Raw genomic sequence first — 27,274 nt, forward strand, 5'->3', positions numbered from 1 at the left:
TGAGGAGGAATCTGCCAACGAGATGACAAGACTGCTGGAGGGTCAGCTGAGAGACTTCCTGGCCCAGTTTGGACCATCCTTGAAAGATGCCACTCTGACTGGTTAGAAATAGCAATACAAATTTTGTAATCTTACTGGTATATTATAATCCTGCTTTTATGATGAAAGCATATGAAGGTCTACTGTCATCAGATTTTTATGAGTTCAGATATAAGATGATATTTTTCCTAGTTGTTTCCAAATACAAAATTAAAGCATTGTATGAACACGTCAAAAAATGTTACTGTCCTTGACAGAGTGAGAAAATTCAGGTATTTGTTAAAATAAATCAAGGCTCTGAAATTTATCCTTGTGCAGGCATTGCCGGTTTGTTTTACAAACATTCCTGAGGGAATGGAATTGGTTCCATTCTCAAAATAATAAGAGATGAAACTAATTGTCTTTGCTTCTCACAGAGTAGCGTTTAGTAATATCAGATCTGAAGCTTTCATTTCACTACTCTTGTTGCATGAATGTAATTTTTTACTAAGGCTTAACCCACGGTGTTGGCCTTGTTGTTTTCAATTGTTGACAGAGCTGCGTCCAAAGTTTGAGAGCCGCCTTGGAAGGAGACTAGATAAGAGTGAGAGGGCGATATTCAAACGTGTGGCAATCAATGCTGTGGAGGCGATGGATGACCCACCGGGCACAGACCTGCCGGACATGGGCCTGAGGAGAACGAGTAATAAGGAGAATGGCTGGCTCCAGGCTAAGCCGACACCACCACCATGTCCTGGAAACAAGAGGTAGTGTGCTTTAACCCTTTTGCTTTCTGGAAACTGATGGGTCCTACACAGAGTCTATAAAAGGTATCAGGCTCTCAGGGGGAATGGATTAAACTAGTCGCCCTGTTGGTTGTTCAGCATTCAATTAATGGCATTGAATAATGCATACTAGTGTCAAGATTTGGGGCATGGGAAAAGGGTTTGTTTTTCTCCAAGATTCTTGTTCTTTGTAAGTGTTGCTATTAACTAGTCAATTAACTCATTAACATGTCTATGAACGTTTTTTTTTTTTTTTTTTTTTCAGCACTTGACAAATTCAGAACTCTGGGACAGTTGTGATGTCTGCTGCCAATCATCAAGTAAAGCTCCTTTCCCAAAATCAGTTTCTTTTTGAAAATCCCCACAAATTTTATCAAGGCATTGTGTTCTTAGTTAGCCATTAGATCAAATTAAGGATAAGTTAGGTAAGTCTTTCCCTGTCGTCAAAGTTGATGTTTTTGAGTCTTCTATAATTGTCCTACAAATATGCTCAAATCAAACAGCAGCCTCATCACATCAGTTCTTTGCTTCCTGTCACCTGATCTAAACTTACAGCACTGGTCGTCATCTTCCAGCGTGGATGAACAGTCCTGTACCAGCCAGTCAAGGGAAGCCATGCCCCAAGTGTCAAGGTAGGCCAGCATTTCATGAGTCATTGTGTATTCAAGGGCCACATATCAAGATTTTCTCAACTGAAGGGAGAAAAAACAGTATTCAATTCACATAGCAAAAATAACATTATGCATATCTCTGGAGAAAATATGTGGACACAACTTTGCTTCGCGGCTGTCTATTTCAAGCTATAAGCAGTATAATTAACGAATCCTTTTCTACTTGAGATTTATAATGTTGACTGCAGATAACAACACCTCAATCAATGAATCTTTACTTTGTTTAGGATTGTACCCTGCGTCCAGGATAAATGTCCACATCTTAGATTGCAGAGGAAAGAAGCAGGCCACTCCACTGAACTCATTCAACAATCTCAAGCGACATGCAGACAGTCCCAATGGACAGCACCGCGAGGTCCCCAAAGTGGCAAAGCGTAATGGAGATCTCCAGGGCTTGACACCAAATCCCATAGGTTGGACTAAGGAGGATGTAAATACAGTTGGAAGGGGTGGGCGAGGGAGAAGAGGGAGGGGTCGTGGGGCTGGGAAGGCCCAAAGTGAAAGGAAGAGTCCTGATGGATCTCAGAGGGGATCAAGGGGTAGGGGAAGAGGAAGGGGGAGAGGGAGGGGTGGGAATGCATGGGGTGGTGAACACACGGACCAGGCCCAGGTTGCCACGAGGGGTAGAGCTCAGGGCGGTCGGGGGAGGGGTTCGAAAAGGGGAAGGGGGCGAGGGAAAACCCCTGCCGTGAATGCCCCATCCTCCAGTGCTTGGCTTGATTCAGACAGTTCTAGTGATAGTGGCAACGAGTGGATCCCTGGGGGGGACATTGTGCCCTCCGGTACGGCAACACCTCGAACCATTCCCACAGCAGGAGGGCGTGGCACTGGAAGAGGGAGAGGTAGGGGCAGAGGTAGGGGAAGGGGTCAGGGGCAGGGTGCTAGCCATGACTGGCAAGATTTAGACAGCAGCGGCAGCGATGAGAGTTTGCCGCATGGTTTGAGTTATGGAGGCGGATCCTTCGGTCACATGGACGACCCTATGACTTGGGGAGGTGATGGAGGGACGACCTTTGACCTCGTGCCCTGCCCCATTTGCATGGAGGAATACCCAGAGAGCTGTATTGCCGTGCATGCTGCCCTCTGTGGCGAAACTGGGGGAGCACCATCGATGCAAGACGCTGGCTTTGTGAGGGATGTCGCACCTGCAGTGTGGGTAGATTGATTGCAGTCTTGCATGTATCATATTAACCCTTTGTGTTTTTTAAGTGCCATTTGATGCAGAAAACTCCAGTATTATACACACTGTCCAAAGTCATTGGCACAAAAATGGTTAATAGCATGGCAGATTGTTTTGTGCTGCAGTATTGATGCTACCATTTCACTCAGCAGTGATGTCTTAGCATGCAGACACTGGAGAGATGGTGACCATTGCTTGACGATATGAATCTTTGGAAGAATCATGTGGGCTTATGTACACAGTGTGCTTTAAAATTATCTTATCGTGACTAAGAATGACTATTTAAACTGATCCCATGTAGTTTTTATAGGGATTTTTATATTGAGTAATGACTGTATTCAAACTTTGTTTAGATTAAGTGACCTGTGCAGATGTTAATACGCAGAATCATTAATTTTTACTATCAAAATTATGTTATGAAATAATTTGTCAGTGCCATTTGAAATTGGTGTTGCCACAAACCAGATGAACACCACACTGTTAACACTATTTCCATTTACTGGAAGGGATAACCCTTACCTACATGTCGGATACAAATAAAGGTGGCAACCATCTTATTCTGTATAGGGAGTCTTTACCAATGTCTGTGGTTTGTTATCTTAAAAGAGCATGTTCCCTTTTTCTGTAACTCGCTTCTTGTTTTATTGAAAGTCAAAACCAATTAAAAGGAGAAACCCCTCAACACATGACTGAGCAATAGATGTTTATAAATTATTATGTAGTGCCATGGAGAACCTCTTGCCAAAAGTGATGTCATGATGTAAAGATTTCAGTATTCTAAGTAAACGTAAGACACAAGATTCTGTATATATACCATATATTTAGCAAGTCTAATTTTTTTTGTGAATTTGGACTAACCGATGGTTTCGTGAGTGGTTAAAATTTGTGACCGTGGAGTATACAGGACTGAATGGAGAAATGTATGAGGCATGTCACATTCATGTCAGGATTAGAGTTCATATTTTTGCATGTCTTTAAATTCGCAAACAACACCTGACTTGTGAAATTCACAAAAATTAAAACCTCACGAAATATTTGGTGTATACAGTAGTAGTCTAGACTGCACATGTATTCCTTTTAAAGTTGTTTATGAGTGTACTGTAAATACATGTAGCTGCACAAACATAGTCTACAGGCAGACCCCATTGATGAGCTAGTCTGGACTGCACAGATTTTTTGTGTTATAAATACCAAAATCTTGTTTATTTGTCTAATAGATGTCCATAGCTTGTTGCATAAGTACACACGTGTAGAACTTCCAATGCAGTAGGCCTTTCAATACTTGTAGGTGAGAGTTGTCACATTGGCATACTGTAAAAGTGGAAATTTTCGAGGTGTTGAAATTTTCGCGCATTTTGCGCAACCAGAAACTAGCGCGAAAATAAAAGCACATGAATATTTTTGCTTGCCATACGTTCCTGTGCATGATGTCTTGATTCCGTGGAATTAAAAACATGTGAAACTCTCCTGACCCGGCCTAGCGCGAAAAATTAGTCGCGTGAAAATATCCACTTTTACAGTATTGGTTTTCAGAATATTTTGATAAGTAAAAGTTTGTGAACATGTGGATTTATAAACTAATGGTGAAAACTTCCAACTATTCAGCATGATTATCCTGTTGATTTGTAGGTCTGTGAGTGTAAACATCGTGTAGAAAGAGATGGGGAAGGGTGAAAATGTTACACCCATTTCAATTGATATATTATAAAGCTTTCAAGTGAACATACATTACAGGCTTGTGTGAAACATAGTCTACTTGTATGTATGAGATATGTGTGGCGTGTAATTTTGAATCCTCAAACATGTATTTCGAGAATTTCCCCCTTTTTTTCCCAATCTCGTAACCAACGCAGCAACCAAGAGAAATGACAGTCTTACCAGTAAACTCCTCTCGTGCTGGTAAAATCTAAAGTGTCTCCAAAATTAGGTTGGTGTGAGTTGTACCAGACGTGTGCTAAAAAAAAAAAAATCCATACTGGGAAAATTTTGTAATACATTGTAATTGATTCTTGCTGTATCCGTGATTGCGATGACAGAGTTTGCCTGTATTGTTTTTTTTTTTTTCAATGCTTTTCTAGGTATATGTATCAATATGTGTGTGATGTATAGTCATCTCTTATAGTGTCTATTATACAATGATACAAGTTAATGTCATACTTGGACTTCTTGAAAATCCACCTTTTTCAGATACAAAACCTTAATGTCGCTGCATAGCAAATGTATATTCATGCAGCAGTCATGTGGAGTACAATCCAATTTTTCAAATGTCTGCCCTCATGCAATAATGCAACTACCGTATGTCCCCCAAAAAATTACAATGGGACCCTCGACAATGATAACTTTGAAAATAGTGAACCAATCCAAATACAATTTCAGGGTATGAAACTATAACTCATTGCCCACATCTTACAGAAAACCCCATTCGATTTGCTTCAGTGGTCAAAGAGAAACGAGGAGTTTTGTATAGCATGTCAGGAATCCCTTCCCTCCAAGTTCTGTCCATTGTGTTCACACATTAATATGCAGTTCCAAGAGCATCCAAGTGCTAAACTTGGAAGAATCAGACCCATGACATACTTTACAATCCACATTTGTCTGTGACCACTTAACCGAATTGAATGGGGTTTTCGGCAAAATAGAGCTAAGATGTTATATCTTAAGACCCTGAAGTAGCATTTAGATAGTTAAATCATGTTGTGAGTTATCAATGTGAAAATCCGATTGCAATTTTTTTTTGACATACTGTACAGTGTCTTTGTCAACACTTGTACATATTGCATGGAGATATTTCTTTGATGTACACCAAAGAATACCCTTACCATCATTAAAAGAAGCTTTTGCTTTCAGAAAAAGTCCACTGTGTTTTCAGTCAGTTCTGTCATTTCTCATTTAGCTGTTGTATATTGGGGCTATGAAGGACAATCAAAAATTGTACTAGTTGCTGTAAGAATTCTTATGATATGCTCACTGCCTGTCACAACATTGTATTCTATGTTGTTGTTGATGCTGGAGGTGGTGGTGGTGGTGTTGATCTATTTATTTATTTTTTCATTTTTTTGTCTTTTTGCTGTATATACTGCAGACACCAAAGACTTATCAGCAACCTAAGGCTCTTTCATCCGACTTGGCCAAGTCAAATCTTGGACAACGTGGAGCTATCATAGAAGTGTACGTCACTTGAGGTCCTGATTACTGGACCTACATTCTATTACACAGAAACATCTAGTAAATAGTACATGCACATATGTGAACTGTATTCTCAGTTACAAATGCATAAACACACACAAGAAACAAATGCACAAATCAACAAAAGACACTGGCATCTTCTAGAGCAAAATAGTGTATTTCTGAAGATCTTACACAAAACAACGTGTACATGCATTAATACATTGTAAATTCCTTTTCTGGCCAAGTCTAAACTTAGCACACATAACATTAATCCTCCATTTACACCTACGAGTTGGTACATACAATGAACAGTTTGTAGCAGCCCTGATAGTGTTGAAAGTCAGGATGACTTTACAAGTGAAGTATAGAGTTCATGTCTTGCATCATAGAGCATGGAAACAAGGAATGTTCAATTTTTGTGAAACAAAAAGACGATATATACTGTAAAAGTGGAAATTTTTGCGCAACCAGAAGCTAGTGGGAAGATAAAAGCATGCTGATATTTTTACATGTCACGTGTTCCAGTATGATGCACAGGACAGAGTGGATCGGTGAGAATAGGATGCGTGAGTTTAACTTTGGAACTGTTTAAACCCACGAGCGCAGCGAGTAGGTTTTAGACTGTTCCAAAGTTAAACGTAAACATCCAATTCTCACTGATCCAGGAAATAGGCCTGTGCATCATTTGTGTTATAAAATGGGCCCGTAAATTCATAAAATACAACCATTTTCCCCATCATGCGTCCGCTACACCTACAACACTATACAAGACTTGAGCCATGCGTTCGGATTTTACCGGACGCATGGCTCACTGTGGATCAGTAAAAATCAGTGCATGACAATTGAACAATCCGGTAGCAGAGATTCTAAAACCCATTTTATAATAGTTAATTTCCTGATCCTGTGAAATGAAAAACATGCAAAATTCATCTAACCCAGCCAAGCTCGAAATGTTACTCACACAAAAATATCCACTCTTACGGTGCATGAGATTGCTACTTTGCGTTGTCTTATTGTCCGCATGATTTGCTTTCAATAATGATACAGTATTTAAACTTTCCTTGAACATTACTCGATTCATTATCCTGAAAACCTTTTTGACAGATTGTGCCGAATAATGTGTACTGAAAGTAGCAAGAGGGGTCAGATTGGTTAGCTTAAAATGACAAAGAAGAAACAAACATTTCTTGTTTGATCACACAGTATTTTTTCTTTCTTTTTAAGGAGATTAACTTAAAATCACAAAGAAGCAAACTCTTCTTTTCTGATCACTCAGCATTTTTTTTTAAATTCATTCTGGAAACATCACTGCTTTTCTGAATTTGAAGCAGGACTAACCTTCCCGTGGAGTTTCGAAAAGGAGATTTAAATCAAAGTTGTAAATAAGGGTCTTCCTGATGATACTAATTTCTACCATGCACACTAGGTCAGGTTGCTGACCCAAACTAATTCACTGTTCAGACGTCCCAACTACTCTGATTTTGGAGGAAAGAATGTGAATTTTGACCATTTCCTGCTCTCGTTTCAGTACGAGTTTCCCATTTTTCTGGATAATTTTACTACACACCTTCTTTGGGAATTGCCGTTTCTTTCCTACTTTTGAGCTAATATCATTGGGAATGATAGAGAAGCATTCTATGTGAAGATCCTTCGAAATTAAAAGAACAAACAATACAGTCACAGTATTACAGAAACAGAAAACTGTAGACCTGACCAGCTAAGCCATTACAAAATGAAGAGGAGCCATATCTAGCATACTTCTACTTGTGCAAGGCTGACTGTGTTTCAGAAAATTGGTATTGTATATTACATGTACCTGACTGCTTTGTGTGGGAGCCCAACTGATCCCATGTCGCAAGAAAGTACAATGAACTCTGCACAAGTTGGCGGAGTGAAATTATGATAAGTGTGTGTTACGCCCCATCACATATTTCAGTTGAATATTACCTCAGTGGAGGCTTATTCTCCAGTACCCAATAAATTCAACTCGTGCAAAATTGATTGTATCCGAGTCAATTTTTAATTCTCTTAATCTGATAAAATACACTAAAATTTTGAAGAGTGCTTATTCTGGCAGGCACTTTGTTTTCAAAGCTTTATCACCTGGTCATAAACTCAACAAACATACAAAATTGTGTTCCACATCAGTCTACTTTGTGTGCGTTCAAGCTAGTTTGTATTTCACTACTGTAACAAGTTGTATGACAACTTTACACAAACACATTTACCCGTACACCATGCTTGTATAACTCATGCACGCGAAACTCCGAACTTTTCACACTAGCTGTCATGCCCCTTGAAAACCTACACATTTCTAATACAGGTCTCATTGCATTGCACATAAACAAACATATTACAAGACTGCACTTCGGCAGTCGTCATTCTGTTTAAAATGAAAAAAGACATACAACTGTACACAAAATAAAAAAATCTTCCCCTTAACAAAGTTCTGCATGTAGAAAGAGGGGGGAAAACTCACTTTAAGCAAAGCACCGTGAGTGACAAAATCCTGCAAATGCTTGGCAGCTGCAATGTCTACTTTCCTGACTGACATCACCTGGACTTCCAGCAGGGAAGAATGAGGCAATCTTCTCAGTGCTGTCTTTAGCTACATTTTATCCTGTGTGTGTCTCTCTCTCTGTTAGCGCCCTCACTCGCAGCCCTCGTTGACGTCACTGGAGTTGTTGCTGCCGTCGCCGTCGGTTCGATGGGTCTCCATGTAGTGCTTCATCTTCTCCAGGATGTCGAGTGGCAGCTTGAACCACTGCAACTCCTCCAGGGCCACATTGTCCGCCTCTCTGTTCAGCCAAGGGAGTGGAGGAGGAGGATTAAGGTTGGAGAGGGGAACATGGAAGGGTGGGGAGTGGGAAGTGGGGAGTGGAAAGGTGGGGTGGGTGTGGAGGGATGGAGGGGGTGTGGAAGAGTGGAGGTGTGTTTGGAAGGTGGAAGTGGGCATGGAAGAATGTGGAAGGGTGGAGAGGGTTGTAGAATTGTTGGTTGGGTGTGAAAGGGGGGATTGCAGAATTGTTGGGTGGGTGTGGAAAGGGGGTGGTGCAGAATTGTCGGGTGGGTGTGCAAGGGGGGGGGGGTGCATAATTGTGGGTTGCATGTGCAAGGGGGGCATGGATTGAGAGAAGAAAGAGATGGATGAAGGTTAGTGCCAAAAGCATACACAGCTTGTCCTACTGAGTGCCACTAAAGGGGTGACCCTGGGTAGAGATCTGACACACTCGGTGCAGTCAGCTCTCCTTTGAGAGAAATCTACTTGGACCAAATGATTAGTTTTTACTTCAACAATAACTGAACTTGTATGATACAATCACCACAAACTTTTCAAACAGTTGGCAGGCAATTTACTCCAGCTGAGACAGTATTTGATCTAAGACTTATGTAATTTCAAGTAATTCATGTCAGATTGACCATGCCTGAATTACCAAATTACCTTCTGTATCTCTATGTGCAAAATGACTGGTCAGGAAGGAAAGTTACAGAATGTTCAATATAAAGGGTTTGCAATGCTTTGAGGAATTGGATTCCCAAAAATTGTTTCAAAACCATGAGGATAAGGATATTCTGCATACATGTATTCCTATCAGCAAAACACATCATCTCTTTCATCACAGCTGGTTAAAAAATGTTAAGAACACAAAATTCTGTGTCAGCCAATAGTGAGCTTTAGACCTGCGACATTTACAACGCATCTCCTCCTAGGGTGGACAATGGAAACATATGTGACCCGCTACAACAAAAGGATCCGAAAGTCGGGGTAGGACAATTTTCTGAAAATGGCATGACATTATTCCCTTACTCTTCTACTTTATTTTCATAGATAGCACAACTAATAAAAATACTCGGTTGCGGAGATATCGATAATTTTATTAGCGCATAGTCAAGTACAAAATGTAGTTGGGGAAATCAGAGTTTCGAGAAAAACGCCTTCAAAGTGCACCTCCCGACGCTATCATGATTGAGCGGAGGCAAGACAGTTTTCAACACTTGATAATAGAAGGCATGCTCCTAGCGACCTCATGTTCATTCAAGCTTAGCGCCAGCAGTCTACGCACAGCCAATCAGTAATCAGGATGCCACGCACTGACCAATAAGATCACTCCGTCGTTGCCAGGGGCAGAGTCTTGCTGCGGCGTTATATCCAAATCTTCGGACACGTTTCTGTTACGTTGAGAGTTGGAAAAATCGTGGCCCAGAAAAATGCTGATTTCTTGCCTTTCCTTTGATCATTTAGCATCGAAATTTCGGCAGATGATAGACAAAACATTAGACTACAAAATTATGCCAAAAACAGAAATCCGATTGTTTTGACCAATTTTGATGATGTGACTTCAAACTCGATTTTCTCGGCTCAGCCATCAGCGACTTTAGGATCCTTTTGTTGTAGCGGGTCTGGCCAATGTGCCAAATACTGCTGCCTCATAGGATTAGCATTGCAAATCTATAGCTCACTATGATCTCATCAGCACCACCTCCACTAAGCTTGCGAAAAAACAACTTTGCATCACATATTCAGTGCACTCCCGTTAAAACGAACACGGTTATAACAAAATTCCTGTTCCAACAAAATAAAAATCCAGGTCGCAAAATTATCGGCTCTATGTTTTTTTATTGTTTGCTTGTTCGGTTATAATGAAATTTTGATATAACGAAAGAAAACTGCAGGTCCCAAGGACTTCGTTATAATGGGAGTCTACTGTACTTAATTCAATGATCTATTGAAGTGAATTAACTTTACAAGTCTACATTTCACCAACTTGATCCAATGCAGTGGATTCCCATTATAGCAAAGTCTTCGGGACAGGCAGTTTTCTTTCGTTATATTGAAATTTCATATAAACGAACAAATAAACAATTAAAAAACATAGAGCCAATGATTTTGTGACCTAGATTTTTATTTCATTGTAACTCAAATTTCGTTATAATCGTGTTCGTTTTGACGGGAGTACACTGTAAAGTGATTCTGATATATGGGCAAAAAGTCATATACAGGCCTATCTGGCACGAGATGTACCGTAAAGAAAGATTCTCTGCAATCATATCTACAATCTTCTGACCTGTACTCATCGGTTTCGGCGAGGTCTAAGACATCATCAAGCAGCAGTATGTAAGCTTTGCCCCCAGTGGCGGGCATGAGGTGTCTGTCGTAAAGCCACTGCTTGTCATCTTGGTCTCCGGCATACTACATGTACGTGTTTGAGAGAGAAAGAGAGAGATATACTTTCAGCACATACTGTATACCACATTTCTTCCACAGCTAGTATAACTGTGCAATTTATAAGCATCTGAATATTCTATGCGAGTCACTGCTGAGCATTTCGCTCGCAATACTCTTGGCTGTAGCATAAGTCCATGTTCTGCACCTCCAATACATCTCGCATGGATATGACATTTAATGGGTCAAAAGGGGCTTAAGCTAGGTGGAGGTGGAATCCAATAAATCAAATCCCACAAACCCCCATCAAAAGACTAGACCAGCCAGACTGCAGCAGTGCAACTGACTGGTATGCCCTCTGCTTTCTCTTGCAATTAGTATGGTGATCAAGTTCCTCAGCTTCGGCCACTAACTTTGAGGACTGAATGTTCACTCTCTCCAAACAAAGCAAACATTTCCCACATTATTTTTATCCATTACAATAAAATACGTAACTTGGCCCCCTGTGGGAGCATAGGGTGGAAATGACATTTTCTGCTAGATTTCTCTCTGTTCTTTGACCTTGACCTTTGACCAGTCCTTTTTTTTAGCAACTGTTCCATAATTTCCATCCATCCCACCATTATCATATTACAATTCATATTTGAAAAATTTGAAAAAATGAACCCTATAGACATTGAAAGGTCTCGAAGAAATTGATTTACAACCATAAAAAAAAAAATGTATCACCTCACTGTCTGTCACTGCCTCTTACCTTGAAGAGTTCTGGATGTTTGATGTACAGTCTGCCTCGTGTTGCACCAAGACCAAGAGCTCTGATCGCACAAAGAGGGAAAAATTGGATATTAAGTCAAGCAAGCTTACTTCAAAGGAAGCTTAGAGTAAAGCAATGCAATTAGATCACAAGCAAGTTCCAATTTCATTCAATATCTTAAATCTTGATTAACCGAAGATACCTCATCTACATCCACATCTTTGAGTAATATCTGGAGAAATCTTTACTAGCAAATTTATGCCTCATCTCTTTTCCCACAAACAGCTAAGCTTTCCTTGAACTACCATCCTTAAAATGATTTAATTATTCCCTATACTAAATCTTTATATCAACCACAGGTTGGTTTAACAAGCACAATGTTCATTATTTTCTCCTTCACTCAGTCATTATAACACACCTACTGAAAAAGAAAAAAAAATATATATACATATAAATATATATCTGCATGGCTTTTCAAAAAGAGCTCCAACGAAGAGATCCAAGTGTTAGTTTCAGAGAAGATCATATTTTCTGTGACTACTTCACCAAGAAGGAAAAAAAAAAATTGTGGGAAAAACATTCAAACTACATTTGTGTATATATACAGTCAACCTCGCATACCTCGAATCAGTCGGGACTGAAGAAAATGGTCCGACGTATGCAAACTTTGAGGTATGTGAACGTGAGTTTCATAGGAGGGGATACACCAGGAAAAATCAGGACTTTTATTTTGCCTCCAAGTTAAGTGATATTCGGCTAATCTGACGTCGAGGTATGCGAGGTTGACTGTAGAGCATTTGACTGTATAAACCTCATTTTCATTTTTTTTTTCTTTTTTAAGGTCAGTCATAATCAAACAGAGAAAAATATAATCTTTTCAATGACACTGCACTTGTTTCATAACAAAAAAAAAAATTCTTGAAGATATTATCAAATTAATCACATATCTGAATTATTTTCCTTGTTTTCAGCAAATTACATTTCAAGGGTCTCAAATTGAGAGAAAAAAGGATAGATATTACCTTTTGCATTTAAGCTCTTCATATGTTGAGGGAAAAGAATACAAAGTCTGTACTAAAAAGAAGCTTACTTGTTTGCCTTGGCCCCCATGACAAATTTGGTGTCTGACTGGAGTCGACCGGGGTCCCACTTTGGGCCCTCTCTCTTCACCGGCTCCACTTTCACCTTATTGGGCTTGTAGTTGCCTGACGACGTCGTGATGACGTCAGTGTAGTCGCGGTGGTGGGCTGGTGGCCGGCCCTTTCTCTGATGGTGGGTTGGAGAGAAATTATTATCAGTGAGAGCCACTGCACAGTGTCTATTCTGAGAAAATAGTACAGTTTGCCTACACCTCATCAGTCCACATTACTGCGTAACACTTTGTTTTCATGATGAAACTTGGTTGCAATACTTGAGTGATGGTGTAACAGTGTATCAGGGTTGCCAGGACTCTGAGTATTTATAGCTCTTTTTATTTGTCACTCTCCCATTTCCATATACACATCACTCACCATCCTATTAGCAGATCATATCAATGTGGCAAAACATCCCTGAACAAACACACACACACACACACACACACACACACACAAATACAGAGGATGTGGTACTCACAACATAAGACAAATGGTGCATGAATCATAACAGCATCAGGAATAGGGATGCATAGCATTTCATTGCACTAAAAGTCATATACTTGAAATCCGGAGCAACACAAATGGCCCTGTTGCATAAAAATTTAGAGCAAACGTAAGTCAGAAAATCAAGCATAAGTCGGCTATTGGTAAATGAGAATGAAGTATTCACAGACTCATGCGTGATTTTCTGCCTAATGTCTGATCTCATCTTTTATGCAACAGGGCCCTGAGGAATAATATAAATATTACAAGCACATTTCAAGAAGGTACTAACAGAATAGAATCTTATACTGCATTACTATTCTGTTATCTTACCTTCCGTGTCTGAATCGTGGGAGTCGGCCTCAGGGAAAACGTTGTGGATTCATCACTGTTGTACTTTGACCTCTGTGGAAGACATATTCTTTTCATTACCATACAATTTCTGAATCATAATCTCTCAATAAAAACTTCGTTTTAATGCAACATGGGCAACTGCAATACAAGCAATGGATTTTGACGGACTCTTGTGGCATTCTCACTTCAAAAGAATAAAAGAAGTAGTTGCTACATTCCCCCAAAGTGTATACCTTCTATCTTGTTGCTTTTATGAATCTGATCTCTATAAATGCACTTCAACATTGTAAACTACAGTGTAATAATAGTTGGTTCAAAAGGGTCTAATGAAGCCATAGTTTGCTCTTTTGTAAGCACCACAATTATTTGTTCCTTGATTCATAATAACATTCCTTAATGAATGAAAAAAAACAATTTGACATGTCCCTGGGCTGCCAATATTTACACATCAGAAGTCAAGGAGGTCCCAAAGACTACGTAGGGAGAAAGTTGTGCATAACACACATCTTCACAGGCACAGATGTTGCCGAAAATCAAGGACGGAGGCTTTCATAGTCTTTTGTCAAGACATAAGAGCGTCCTGACGAATCAATGAGACTTGCCAACTGTGCTTAGTCTCCACAGGAGGATCTCTATTCATTGTGTCACAGGCGAGGGCAAGTTTCGGGGGTGGGGGGGGGGGGGGGCTGGGGGGCTGACCTTTCTGTCGGGCTCGTCGCAGTCGTCCTCGTCATTGCGCCTGAGAGCGGCGTCCGTTGTCCTCATGCGGTCGAGGTGCATCTTGACGTCGTTGGCATGGTGATGCTCCCTGGCGTCCTTCCCCGACACATGCTTGGTGGGCTTGAAGAGGTCCTTAGCCTGGTAATGAAATGAACATTACTTAGTTTTAGATAATGGTCGCCATGACAACTCACATAAGTAGGACAAAGGTGGGAGAGGGGGAGGGGGAAAGGAGGCAAGTAGAGAAGACAGAGGGACACAATATCAAACAATGAGACAGTTATAATGTCAAACACATTCATGAGCCAGAGACAGACTGAAAGAGAGAAGATAGGAGGAAGAAAGAAAGAGAGATGGAGAAAATAAGACAGAAGATGTATCTATGACAAACATGCAAGGTAAAGGTTCCCTGGTGCAACCAAAAACAGGTCAGCTATGCTTCTGTATGAGCATGATCACCTTTTGTAGAGTTCATGCTTCACACTCTCCATTAGCACCTGTATAACAAGTCATAACCCCATCAAAGAACACACGCTAGCTATTAAACTTACCGCTTCCAGGCTGTTCCTGAATACAGTCAACACATGTTCCTCGGTCACACTGTCGGTCCCATAGTTCTCTCTCATATTCTCAACAGCCATGTAAAAGAACTGCAATACACAAATAGTATGATAGGAACAATAACAAACATAACAAATGCTTACATTTCTCAATAAGGAGGGGAGATACCTGATTAAAATGAACAAGAGCTATAGAATCTTCTTCTCATGTGTCATTCTAACATTGGTCCCTAATGAAGATAACTTTATGTAACTCATCATTTTTCTTACCCTATGAGTTTGTGATGCATTAATTTCAAGTAGACAATTCTAACCTACACATGTTCAAATGACATCAAAGGCATGCCAGTGTTCTGGTATGAATATAAATGGATGACGCAATAAAGACCAGATCGTTAGAACAGTTTACCTACTAAGCAGATTTGAAAAGAAGAGCGATTGTCAAACAAGCAATATACTCTAAACTAGTCTTTTAGCACATCTACTTTTTACACTGCACGGAGCAAGAACCTCATATATTGGACAGAGAAGTTAAACAAGTGTGAGCTTCGGTTGCTCCTGGCAATCAGCATATAGGTGTCAAGCACCCCTAATACGGAACTTCAAAGTTAGCAAAACTTGTTTAGACCTTTTCAGTTTCCACCGCAGAAATGACATCAACCTGTTTTGTAGTAAATCAATGCCAAGATATTATTTCTCTCACCTGGGCATAATACTGGAATATACAGTGGATGTCCTTGTTGATTCTCTTCTGCAGTGTTTCTCGCAGAATCTCCAGGGGCAGAATGGGTTCAAATACCACCCCACTCCTGATGAAAGTCAACAAATTAAGAGAGATCAATTACATGACTTATATTCATATGATTACACATATAGACTGAAAAAAACATAATAAAAAGCTTCAGGTGTACGTTTATTGTCAAGATGTATCATTCATTCACTTACTTTTACTACCAATAACAAATAATGGAAGAATATAAGATAGTCTTTCTGCCTCTGCTATAATAGGTTTGAAACACCTGCTCTTATATAGAAAATACTGACCATCAACAGTGTAATTTAGAAAGCAAAATGTTCCAAAATAATGTTCTTTGGGTGATCATAAACATAGGTATGGATGGAGGCCGAGCTATTTAAATCATCCATGAAAATTATGCTTCAATGTATCAATTACAACAAAAGAATAATGATTATCATTGAAAGAGATATTCAGAGAATAAACTTCTTTTTTTTTAAGGTTGTGACTCATGAACATATCAAGCAATACAGGGTCCACTTCTAAATGACATCATAAGCATGATGATACCAGTGAGTATTTGACCTCTGACCTTGTTTTGAAGTTGACACCAGGTTGTCTGGTCAGTCTCTGATGCTTGCTGGTTGGAAACGTCTTCAGAGACATGCAAAATGGGTTTTTCTGCAAAAGGTAGACATGAAAGGACAGCAGGAAAGAGAATTCTTTGCAGTCTTTTGATGATCTCACAACAAACTGAACACTGCACGCATACAGGTGTAGTTCAACACATCCATTACAGTCTATCATCCTGTTTAACTCTGCACTATCCATGGACTTTGCAAAATACTTTTCTTCTTTCGAAACAAAAATAATGTCTTATTCTAGGCAGGGCAATAACATACATACACTGTACTGTGGTGGAGGGCAAAAAACATAAGAATCAGCCAATGCGCAACATCATGAAATCAAAAAAATACATAAACACTAATCACCTCTTCAATGTGAAGATGTGGAGCATCAAAGGTATCCAAACTAATGTAGATATCTACAGTGCACTCCCATTATAATGAACACAGTTATGACAAAATTCCAGTTACGACGAAGTAAAAATTCAGACCACAACATTATTCAGTCTATGTATTTTCATTGAAAGAAAACTGCAGGTCCCAAGGGCTTTGTTATGACGGGAGTCCTCTGCTATCAGATTTGTGGAAGATTTCTCTGTCAGCATGAGACACAACTAGCCCACAGGGTACTTGCTAAACTATGTTCTCATATCTCTCTGTGCCCAAGAGGAAAACTTACGATTTTGTGGCGAAGGAGTGCCTTCTTCTTAGACAGGCTGTCATTGGTCCAATGAGGAGGGAGGCTTTCTACGAAACTCATCGTGAAATGTCGCCGCACTTTGGTACCGCTTTACGAAGAGGCTGAGGCAAAATAAAAAACATAAAACACTAAAAACAAATTTAGGCAAGAATGGAAAAAAAAAAAATCCAACTACCGGTAACTCTAATCCAACTTCGATATCGTGGACTTTTGGTAAACATTGTTGGGGTAATCATTAAACACCTTAAAGGAACACAACCATTGATATTAATGCTGCTGTATGTCTGTCTAGGCATCTTCTGCAATATTCTTAACATGCCACAGAGATCACTATACAAGTTGGCTTCTGCACTGAACAAAGTTACACAAGAAAGCATTCTACAGAAATCCTCGAGTTCAAGAGATTATAAAGATTGATGACATGTTGCAGAGTCAGTTGTCTACTCATTTTAATTAGGTGTAGATTCTATATCGCATAGACCTATTTGAGCAGCATGGATAAACATTAATACACTTTAAATACAGAGAGTCATAATTCACCTTCAAATTAACACAGGACATACTGTATGATGGTTTCCTGAGACAACTGGACTAACTCGTAGTGCTATTGCTACTGTTTAAATAGTAACTCTATTTGATTTGTTTTGTTTGTGGTTTAAAATCACATAGTAACACATGCCGGTAATCATGTAGAAATGCACACCATGCTTCACTGTTTGTCAATTGAATTTTGTGCAACCGTTGCAGATGCTAAAAACAACCATATCAGAGAGTTTTCATGAAATTTGCAAGTCAAAAAGAGTTTTAAGTTGAAAAGTATGTCAGTCTTGCGATGTCTCAGCACAGTGCGCAGTGCATCCATTTAGCAGAGAATGAAATAGAATGTAATATATTAAACTACCTCTCTGATAATGATAGATAGATAAATAGATACCATAGTTATGGGTAAACTCTGCCTAGCTGGTAAACTCGGCCACTTGTAATGCCCGCGCTGCGGGCCGAGTTTACCCGCTAGGCCGAGTTTACCCATAACTACGGTTGATGATATTAAAATACTCTAGTCTGATAGATAAATATGACTATGATATAAACATAGATAACCTTTCATTGTTATGGATATGATTTTGTATGTTTTATTTCAGTTGAACAAATATGGCAGAAAAGCTTGCGCGTCTCCGAAAACTGTTCAGTTGTGGTGGCTGGTGGTTTTACTCTAAATGTTTCCTACTATTGTTATCATATATGAATTCAACGTTACACCACCAATCTACCATAACAGGTAACACCATATCGGTCCATAACACTGATCAATGCAATGCAGTGCTTATTTACGTCGATGTAGGGCAATTTGTCAATCAGTTGCAATGAAAACACTCGACAGAAGAATTTCATGAATTTGAAGCACCACCAATTTGTCATTAACAATAACATAGACGATCGACGGCATAGTCTAAAGAGTCTAAATTAACATGTTTTGTTAGATCTCTATGTTAGATCTAGTCTAGTCTAAATTTGTCATAATCATTAGGGTAAGGGCACCAGTAACCAGTATTCAGTCAGCCACCGGTATTCAGTCACTTATCACTAGTCACCAGCCAGTAAGTTCAACTGTCCTAACACACGCAAATCACATTAATTCACATACTTACACACTCATTCACAACAGGAAACTCCCTTAGCCCCCTCCAAAAATCCATCCAAAATCCCAAATTTTACCTTCAAAAGTGCAGAGTCGGCGCTACTTTCTAAAAGCGCGCGAATAAGGCCCAGTTTTAAGAGTACGGGTCGCTGAAAAAGCGCTAAAAATTGAGAAATACGCCGTTCTCTCGCGGGATTTTTCGCTTATCGCAAGCTTGGAGTGTAATGGTATCCTCAAAAACGCAAAAGAAAAACAAAATTTCCGTACGTGCCGATACAGTGTCCCAATGTACAAGGGTTGAATGCAAGTGCCGAGGCCCCAGTATTCGGTCACCAACGGTCGCCGCAAGGTCCCCGATGCAATTTTGCGCCAACAAGGTAGCGCGCGAGCGCATTTTTCAGCTGCCTTGAACACGCATTGACTTTGAACGCGCACATCGCGTGACCGAATACTGGTGCCGGTGACCGTATACTGGGGAATTTTCAAGGGGAAATATTTCGGGATTTTGTGCAATTCTGTGAGATATTTAACAAAATGAAAGTTGAGATTAAAGAAATTTGATATATTTCACACATACATTGCTGTAGATATGATGTATGTATATATTATTTTAGTTTGAAAAATATTGCAAGAAAGCTTAAGCGACCGAATACTGGGGATGTTACCCTAGGGCCTAACCTAGTCACTGACACTATATGGCGGGAACCAACACGAGTACCAAGCCAAGTTAGCCAGAGTACTACCCACACTCACAAGTCCCTTGTCTTTCAATGTTGGCTGTATAATAAGCTGTAAGAAGTTGTAATGACTTCTAAGCTAGCTTGTGGTGCAGAAACCAATGAGAACGAATACCGGTACACTACCACACAAGGTGTCAACCATTCCTGCCACACCACACTGTCATGTCACAGAGTAACTTCTCCATACATAGCTAGCACTGAATGTTAGTTAAGTAGTAACGTTAGTACATTTGTATGTAGTAAAACTATCCGTCTTCTCGGAAGAACACCCCAACAGGAGGGATAAACTTACCAAGTTAACACGCTCGGACAGATGAGTGGCCAAAAAGGAATATGTTCGCGTTGATTCTAGGGAGTCTAACACTTTTGTGATATCTGTTGAAAGTAGAATTGTATTTTCAGCCGGCTGTCTGTACGTGTCACGTAGACCTATAGGCAGGTAGGTCGTGGTGTGATTAGTGAAGTCTGTCTCGGATCGATCGATCCCGGGTACGTTTATGCAGCAGCGTTTTCGAGCTCTCTGTCATCGGATGTCCACTTCTTGCATACAACCACAGAACTCAGTGGCACACAATAAAATGCACACAACTAGCTACACAATGGTCGATCACACCATTACCACAAGAGGGCAGCCTACTAGTACTAGTAATTTGAGCTGCCGACTGACATGCAGTGTTGCAATGTGTCCGATTATTATCAATTTTCTTGGGAAATCCCAATTTTGACAGTGAAGAGACGAAAACATCCCCCTGCCCCCGCGGAAGTATGTTCAGCGCTCAGGAGCTTCTCATCCGATGCAAAATACATTGTATTACCATGAATGAAAGAAGGACCAGAAGGAGAGTACCACCAATATGCACACACGCACAGAGTACATGCTTTGACTTCTAGGAAAATGACAAGATAAAGAATGCAAATACTGTATTATCATTACTGTAATCATCATTGATCCTTATTGCCTTCTAGAACTTCAGGCATTGTGAAGTATTGGAGGAGGATGCTTGAAGAACAAGGTGTTTGGTTGTATTTTCCTGATACTTATCTTCAGCAGGGTTAAGAGAATTTCAGGTGGTCATAATACACAAGGCTAAAGCACACATGCACACACACACACATGCACACACGCAAACAAGAAACCTTTGAAAACTCGGAAAGAAAATATGAACATCTTTAAGATGGCAATGTCAAATATAACAGTTGCATATCATACATGTACCTGTTTATTTGAAATCTTAATATAGATTATTTTAGCCAAAAAAAAAAAATGTTGATGTTTGACCTAATGTGTATGCGTGCATGCACGTGTGGCAATTTCATTAATCAGAAAGAGGTCAAAACAAGTGTTTTATTCTTGGAAAAGCAAAATTAGAATAAAACTCTGATCTGTGCCACAGAAAGGGAATCACATCTTGACAAAACACACAAGGTGTTTATAAAATTTTTAGCAACATGTTCATATTTAATTGTTAGGTAAGAGATGCACTTTTCATGCAAATTTGGGGTTCTCTCTTTTCCTACATACAAGAAAACATAAACAAATCAAGACAGTGAACAAATGTACTCAAAACAGGTTAATATTGAACACCATGTGCATTTATTAAAATATGTTCCAATTCAACTTTTCAAGTCACAACTGAAATATAAAATAACACTGAAAATAAAGCTTCATCACCCTTAAGGAACTTGCATTCACTGTATGTAAACATGTTCTCAATTCTGAATGTATTGAGTTTTTCAACATATACCAGCACAGAGGATTTGCATTTTTACCCCCTTCTGGTGGAGGGAGAAAAAAATCCATTACGATGCAAAATAGAAGTTACACATTCATGGCCAACACAACATCATCAATACATCAATTTACACAAATACATTTCCATGGTGCTACTCAATTTTTTAATGTGTCCATTTCTAAGTAAATAACAGTGTACACCATCTGTGCCAGCCACAAAGGAAAGGAATACTATGAGTTGCTCATTGAACCCAGTCCCAATGAGGACTCTGAAATACGAGTTCACAGTAGCTACAAAATACACCATCCACTAGTTAAAATTGTACAAACCAGTACGATTTCTTCTTCTTTTTCTTTAAACTTACATCTCAAATGTCACTTAAGATCATCAGCCAGATCAACACAACATATCAAGAAATCTGAAAATTACATTGTAACATATATAGGCCTACCAAGTGTCCTTGGCTAGCAGTTTGATACCAGTAACAAAGAAAAAAAGATATGCTCACAGGTTGCACATATCTTTTTGCAAAGGACAAAACATGAAATAAGGACCAGTCATCTGATCAAGGTAGCTTGGCAGGACAACTAACATGTTTAAGCCATTGCATCATTCACTTTAATGGTCACTCACCCTGATGTCTACCCCGACACATACGGGTGACTTTACTTGAACAGGAAAATAAAAGACAAATGAACCAGTTCCCTTTTCTCTGATTTGCAAATGAAGAGTTTGTTCGCAAAAACCAATAAGTCCATTTTTGAAGATTTTGAAGTACAGTCTCTGTCATAAAGTACAAAAAAAAAAAAAAAAAAATACCTTTTAAATGATATACTGGTCACTACATATAAAGGTACATTTTTGAATTTATGGTCAAAAGAAACACAAATTCTCTTATTATTCTCTTTATTTTTCTTGACCTTTAATCGCAAATATCTCCATTTGGCAAATATGGACTTATCGGTTTTTGCAAATAAACTCTTCAAATGTTTCTGGTTTTACAGTACCTTGCAGATATCAGTAACAGCAAGTAGCTTCAAACACAAGCTCCTTGGTAACAGTTAGTATTTAATGATAAATCCTGGAGGCCTTCACATGCAGTTGCTTCAGCAGCAAATTCTGCATGACTGACAGCCGAAAGAGTGCATGCATGCCGATAGTCCAGATTCTGGATGTTTCTATAATTCACAACCCCAACCATCTGCACATGACCTGTCATTGTGAGTACACCTCAGGTCATCATATATTACGTCCATGAGCCTGCTGCCCCGAAACGGAGGTTTCCACATACTACGCTGTCAGATATGGCAACTGCTCTATTCTTTCTTATACCACCCAGTACAGCAGCAAAAAGACATTTCAGTCAGTGGACTAGCATACTAGTAGCATTGTCACCAACTAGTGGAGCCACTGAAGAGGATAACACATCCCTTTAATACATATACAGCTGATCACTCTGTCAAAGTCAGCATGAATAAGTGAATACGACATAATCACTTATCATTCAGCCTAGCCTCTTTTATTGATGACATTTTAATCCTTTCCCCCCATTTTTGTTTAATCTACAGCCAGAGTCCTATTTTTTTTTAAAAATCTATAGCCAATGTGTACAATGGACACTAATCATGACTAATTACATCATACACGTACTGTACTTGCAGAAGATGGCAACTGCCGTCAAAAGGAAATGACAACAGTCCATTTTACCAAATATGAACACTGTTGGTATCTTCATGGAAAAAGAAGAAAAAAAAAAACAATACACACACAATTTTGCAGATCTCTTTCACTGCACATTCTGAAAGTCAACAAACCCAAACCATGTCTCTTTCAGATCATAGCACACTGCAGATGTACAAACTTGATGCCTAAAAATGTACCAAACTCATATCAATGACATCAACTGAAAGTCAGGAAGCACTTAAAATCCACACCTTTCAAATCAGACATGTATATCCATATACATTAACAAAGGGCTTCCCTAAAAACATATACCATAACTTGTGCAACAACATCAACAAAAACTTTACTTTCTTCCTATCAAGAAAGGAGACTCTATCACATGAGCATTCCAAACCATTCAAGTTTTAAAGTATGCATATGTCACAAAAAGTGGGTAAAGATTTACTTTTATGGTAGAGCACACTCTCCTCCAAATTTTGAGTTCCACATGAGAAATGAGGGGGGAAAATAAATGTTCAAATTCAACATCTATATGGTGTACCATGAACACCACATTGCAAATCACTTGATACACATGTGGATGCATCTATTACATACAAAACACAAATCAGTTGTGCCTTCGGGGGCCCTTTACAAACTGGACATTACAAACACACATTTTCCTCACTTGGTTTGTCAGAGACTGATATACACAAGATGAGATTCTGTTTACTTATGACTTTTGACACTTATGATTAAATATACAAACATAATATACTTGTACAACACACTCAAAACTCCACTACATGTCACTGTTACATATTGCAGGGGAAGATGATAATCATACCAACTTCTGAGAAAGATAAGGCTAAGAATAACAAATGCCATGAGAAACTCAACTTGTCAACAAGTCAAAACTTGTGAATGCTTTGCTCTGGACTATTACACCAAGAAATGTAAGTTAGCATCAACAGATTAATGGGAGAAGAAGAGTTAGTGCATGCCTACCTTTATAAGGCAAAAAGGAAAAAAAGGTGAGAGATCAACCAAGCGGGGAGAGTGTAAACAACATAGTAGGACCTCTGACCATGTTAGCTCTTAAAACTAATCGCACAAAGCACAGAAGACAAAATGGCATCTTCATGGCTAAGCGATAGATTTTGACATATAAGATCAGCCTGAAAAAAATTATATAACTATAGAACACAACACAGTGTGTATTCAAACATTGTTTTGATATCACCGGTGTAGAGGTACACATATTTATTGGACCACGGAATTCCCTTTCAAACTCTTCCCCCCCCCCCCCCCTTATTTTGTGGGGTCATTTCTTAGTTGCTGTAGATTGGAGAGAAGGAGAGAGATATATGTGCAGATACACACTAGTAAATTACATGACAGGAATACTGTACTTGTTATCTAGGGTTGTTTCTACAAAGATATAGAAATTATGTACTACTGCTCAAGCAAACACACAGCAGAGACCTATTGCTGGTTCAGAATGCTTATAATGCGCCTCCCTCTCATGGACAATGAATACATTCTTTGTTGTTGTTGTGGAATAAACTGGTAGTACTGAACCATATCCCTCCAATTCATACACAGTTAAGTTTGATTTACATTGGTAAGAAGACAATAAAACTGATACAGTGCACTCCTGTAATAACAAAGTCCTCGGCACCATTGGAATTATTTTGTCATCTCGAAATTTCATCACAGCTGAACAATCACGTATGTATAATACAGACGATCATTTTGGAATCTCAATTTTGACTTCATTGTAACAAACTGCATTATAAAGGGAGTGCACTGTAATTGTAATGTTCTCTGAGGCTATGGGTGCTACTGACCAGTCTAGAGATTCAAATAACAACAAAAAAAGTGTTTCCTGACATTTAGTACATAAAAACAAAAACCCTGTTTCTCCTTTCGGAAAATATAACAAAACAATGACCTTTCCAACTATATCAGAACTACACATGCTGTTGTAAGTGAACATTAGTGAGAGACAAATATATAAATAATTCAAGGCATGTTACTCCTGTTGCCTCAAAAGCTCAGGTGCTCTTGACAGAAATGGGGCTAAAAAGGTTCTTTAAATATTCCCTTCTTGCACTCACTTGAATACAGAGAATATTATCAAGGACATTAGAGCATAGAAACTATCACACCGACAGTATAAACGCAGGAATCTCTTTTTGGTTTTCTTCTTCTAATTTTTTTTTTTTTGCCACTTGAATGCTTAAAAAAATGAAAAAAAAAAAACCCAACAACAACAACAAACACTACGGAGGACCACAAATATCGTATACAGCAATATCACCCATAGTTATGTACACTATAATGTAGTAGGCCTACAGGTGAACATTTTCACATAAGCCTTCAGTGTCACTCTATATGTGTGCAATATACTACTACAAAGTAGTGAATAATTATGATAAATACTGCTCACAGTGAGTCCCTTTTGTCTTTTTTGATGGATCATGCACTGGGCCTTAGAAACTGACATTTTCAGGTACTTCCATCTACACCCACAATGACAGATATATACATGTCATCCACAATCCAACATATCTGAAAAATATGCAGGGTTAAAACAATATGCAAAGTGTCATAGTAGATTTAATAGCATGTGGGCCTACAGTCACTGTGAGAATTCAGAAATGAAAGTCTCCTTGTTATCAATGTCCATTCACTGCAAATATTAGAAGTCAGCAAGACTCACTTGAGCTTGTTTTGAAATACTATTCAACTATGAAAATTCAATAACTAAACCTAATTGAAAACAAACCCATCACAACATGGAGAACTGGATGAGCTTTACAGAGCCATTGGCTTGAACAGCATAAGAGAACACTGAAAGAGAAATGAACTATAGGATTAAATATAATACCCGGACACATGTCTGTTCAGCTCGGTGGGTCTTCACTCACAAACACTGTCAGCATGGATTCTTGGAGGTAGTAAAATTTGCATGAATTTTCTATCCCAATGCAAAGTAAATAATAATGCCTAAGGCATAAAGGAAGCAAAGTTCACTAACATTGGCCCAGCAGGAAGTGTTAATGTTAGTATGAGTGCAAAACTTTCCACACTTATAGCAAGTCAAACATTAGTCCATAGAGGTTACCTGTACATCTGACAATTATTCCTTATTGCACATTAATCTAATATATCAGGACTTTTTGGGAATATGACTGAAAACCACTTTTGTTCCACCAACAAAACTTGTCATCTTTGGTCGTCAAATTCACTAATATTGCTCAGTCTTACATTAAAAAATTGTGCTGAACTACGGCCTCCGTGAAGGGGTGCTGACATGATTAGTATTGCTGTGGTCAGCTGTCCTATGCCCAACACAGCGTGACTGCAGTTTGAGGTCATGCAACCAATAAAATGCCGGGAGATTAGCAATAACAAAGTTATCCATGCCTATCTAGTTCAACAGTGCTTATCTCAGAACAGCATGGGAGAGAATAAGTGTTACAGCTTGCTATACACAGTCAACACTGTCAACACACACTGAAAATATTCAATAGCATGTTAAACATTTTCTCCTCAAGTTCTACAGAGCTTTTGTGAACTTTATGAGTTATATGAATAAATAAGTCCTTTAAAAAAGTCTCAGTGCGTGTATACAGGCACATAATGAACATTCAGGTATGATACATTGCTATTAGTTCACATCCACTTTCAGTACATGCAAGCTCACACATGACATACCTCACAAATAAATTATCTTATCACTAAAAAAATACACATTATGATAGAATAATTATTGGGTTCCTTCACAGTAAAAAAGAATATCAACATACCACTTCAAGAGGATAAATATAACAAGGGTAAAGCACCTTGGTCTGCACACACATGCACATGGAACGACAGGAATAAAGTCAAAATATTCTCATAGACTTTGTCACTATACATAACGGTGATATGAATATAATAACAAATGGCTAAAAACATCACGATTCCATATGCAGTCTTCAACGTTAAAGCCTCATTTAAAGGTGATAATTCAAACTTTCACACATTTTTTTGTTTGTTTCATAGCAAGAGCGTAGACTGACAGTATGATGAGATTCATAACAATATAGAGCCAAAAAACTTTCAACTTTGTCAAGGCAAACAATATGCATTATTGCCATATAACTCCACTTAGTTGGTAACCTCCCAGAATAATACTACCGGTAATTAAAAAAAAAAATACTGTGAATACCTTTCACTGCACATCCATCAAACCAAGAAAACAAGTGCCATATTCCCGTTCCAGACTTCAGCACACTGCAGAATGGCCAATGCATCAGTTGAGGTTATGTGCAACATAAAAAACAGAAATTGTAAATGAATTACAGGCATAGTATCAATAATTTATCTACAAAAATATTCATTCTCAAGAAGTTGCATGGTGTCCAATTGATATGCTGTTGTCTTCTACAAGTTCA

The 27,274-nt window shown here is 38.9% G+C and overlaps 1 protein-coding gene across 1 annotated transcript; it reads right to left on the minus strand.

Moving 5' to 3' along the window:
- Positions 1-6,707: 6,707 nt before the first annotated feature.
- LOC139730128 (deoxynucleotidyltransferase terminal-interacting protein 1-like) lies at positions 6,708-17,126 on the minus strand. The gene is made up of 10 exons (XM_071641031.1): positions 17,035-17,126; positions 16,322-16,410; positions 15,697-15,802; positions 14,985-15,083; positions 14,413-14,571; positions 13,693-13,764; positions 12,831-13,006; positions 11,741-11,801; positions 10,889-11,013; positions 6,708-8,620 (listed from the first exon to the last, which is right to left on the minus strand). The coding sequence occupies exons 1-10, from the start codon at positions 17,113-17,115 to the stop codon at positions 8,473-8,475; spliced, it is 1,116 nt and encodes a 371-aa protein (XP_071497132.1). The 5' UTR covers positions 17,116-17,126; the 3' UTR covers positions 6,708-8,472.
- Positions 17,127-27,274: the final 10,148 nt, after the last annotated feature.

This window comes from Diadema antillarum, unplaced genomic scaffold (assembly GCF_040938485.1).
Source record: "Diadema antillarum isolate AM-2024a unplaced genomic scaffold, OU_Dant_1.0 seq00000292_RagTag, whole genome shotgun sequence".
NCBI classification, from domain to species: Eukaryota; Metazoa; Echinodermata; class Echinoidea; order Diadematoida; family Diadematidae; genus Diadema; species Diadema antillarum.

Excerpts from the sequence above, each read along its gene's own strand:
- LOC139730128 (XM_071641031.1), bottom strand. The coding sequence starts at position 17,115 with ATGAGTTTCGTAGAAAGCCTCCCTCCTCATTGGACCAATGACAGCCTG. Across the intron at positions 15,803-16,321 it reads GGTGTCAACTTCAAAACAAG|GAGTGGGGTGGTATTTGAAC; the intron begins GTCAGAGGTCAA and ends GACTTTCATCAG. Across the intron at positions 13,007-13,692 it reads CCACGATTCAGACACGGAAG|AGAAAGGGCCGGCCACCAGC; the intron begins GTAAGATAACAG and ends ACCCACCATCAG.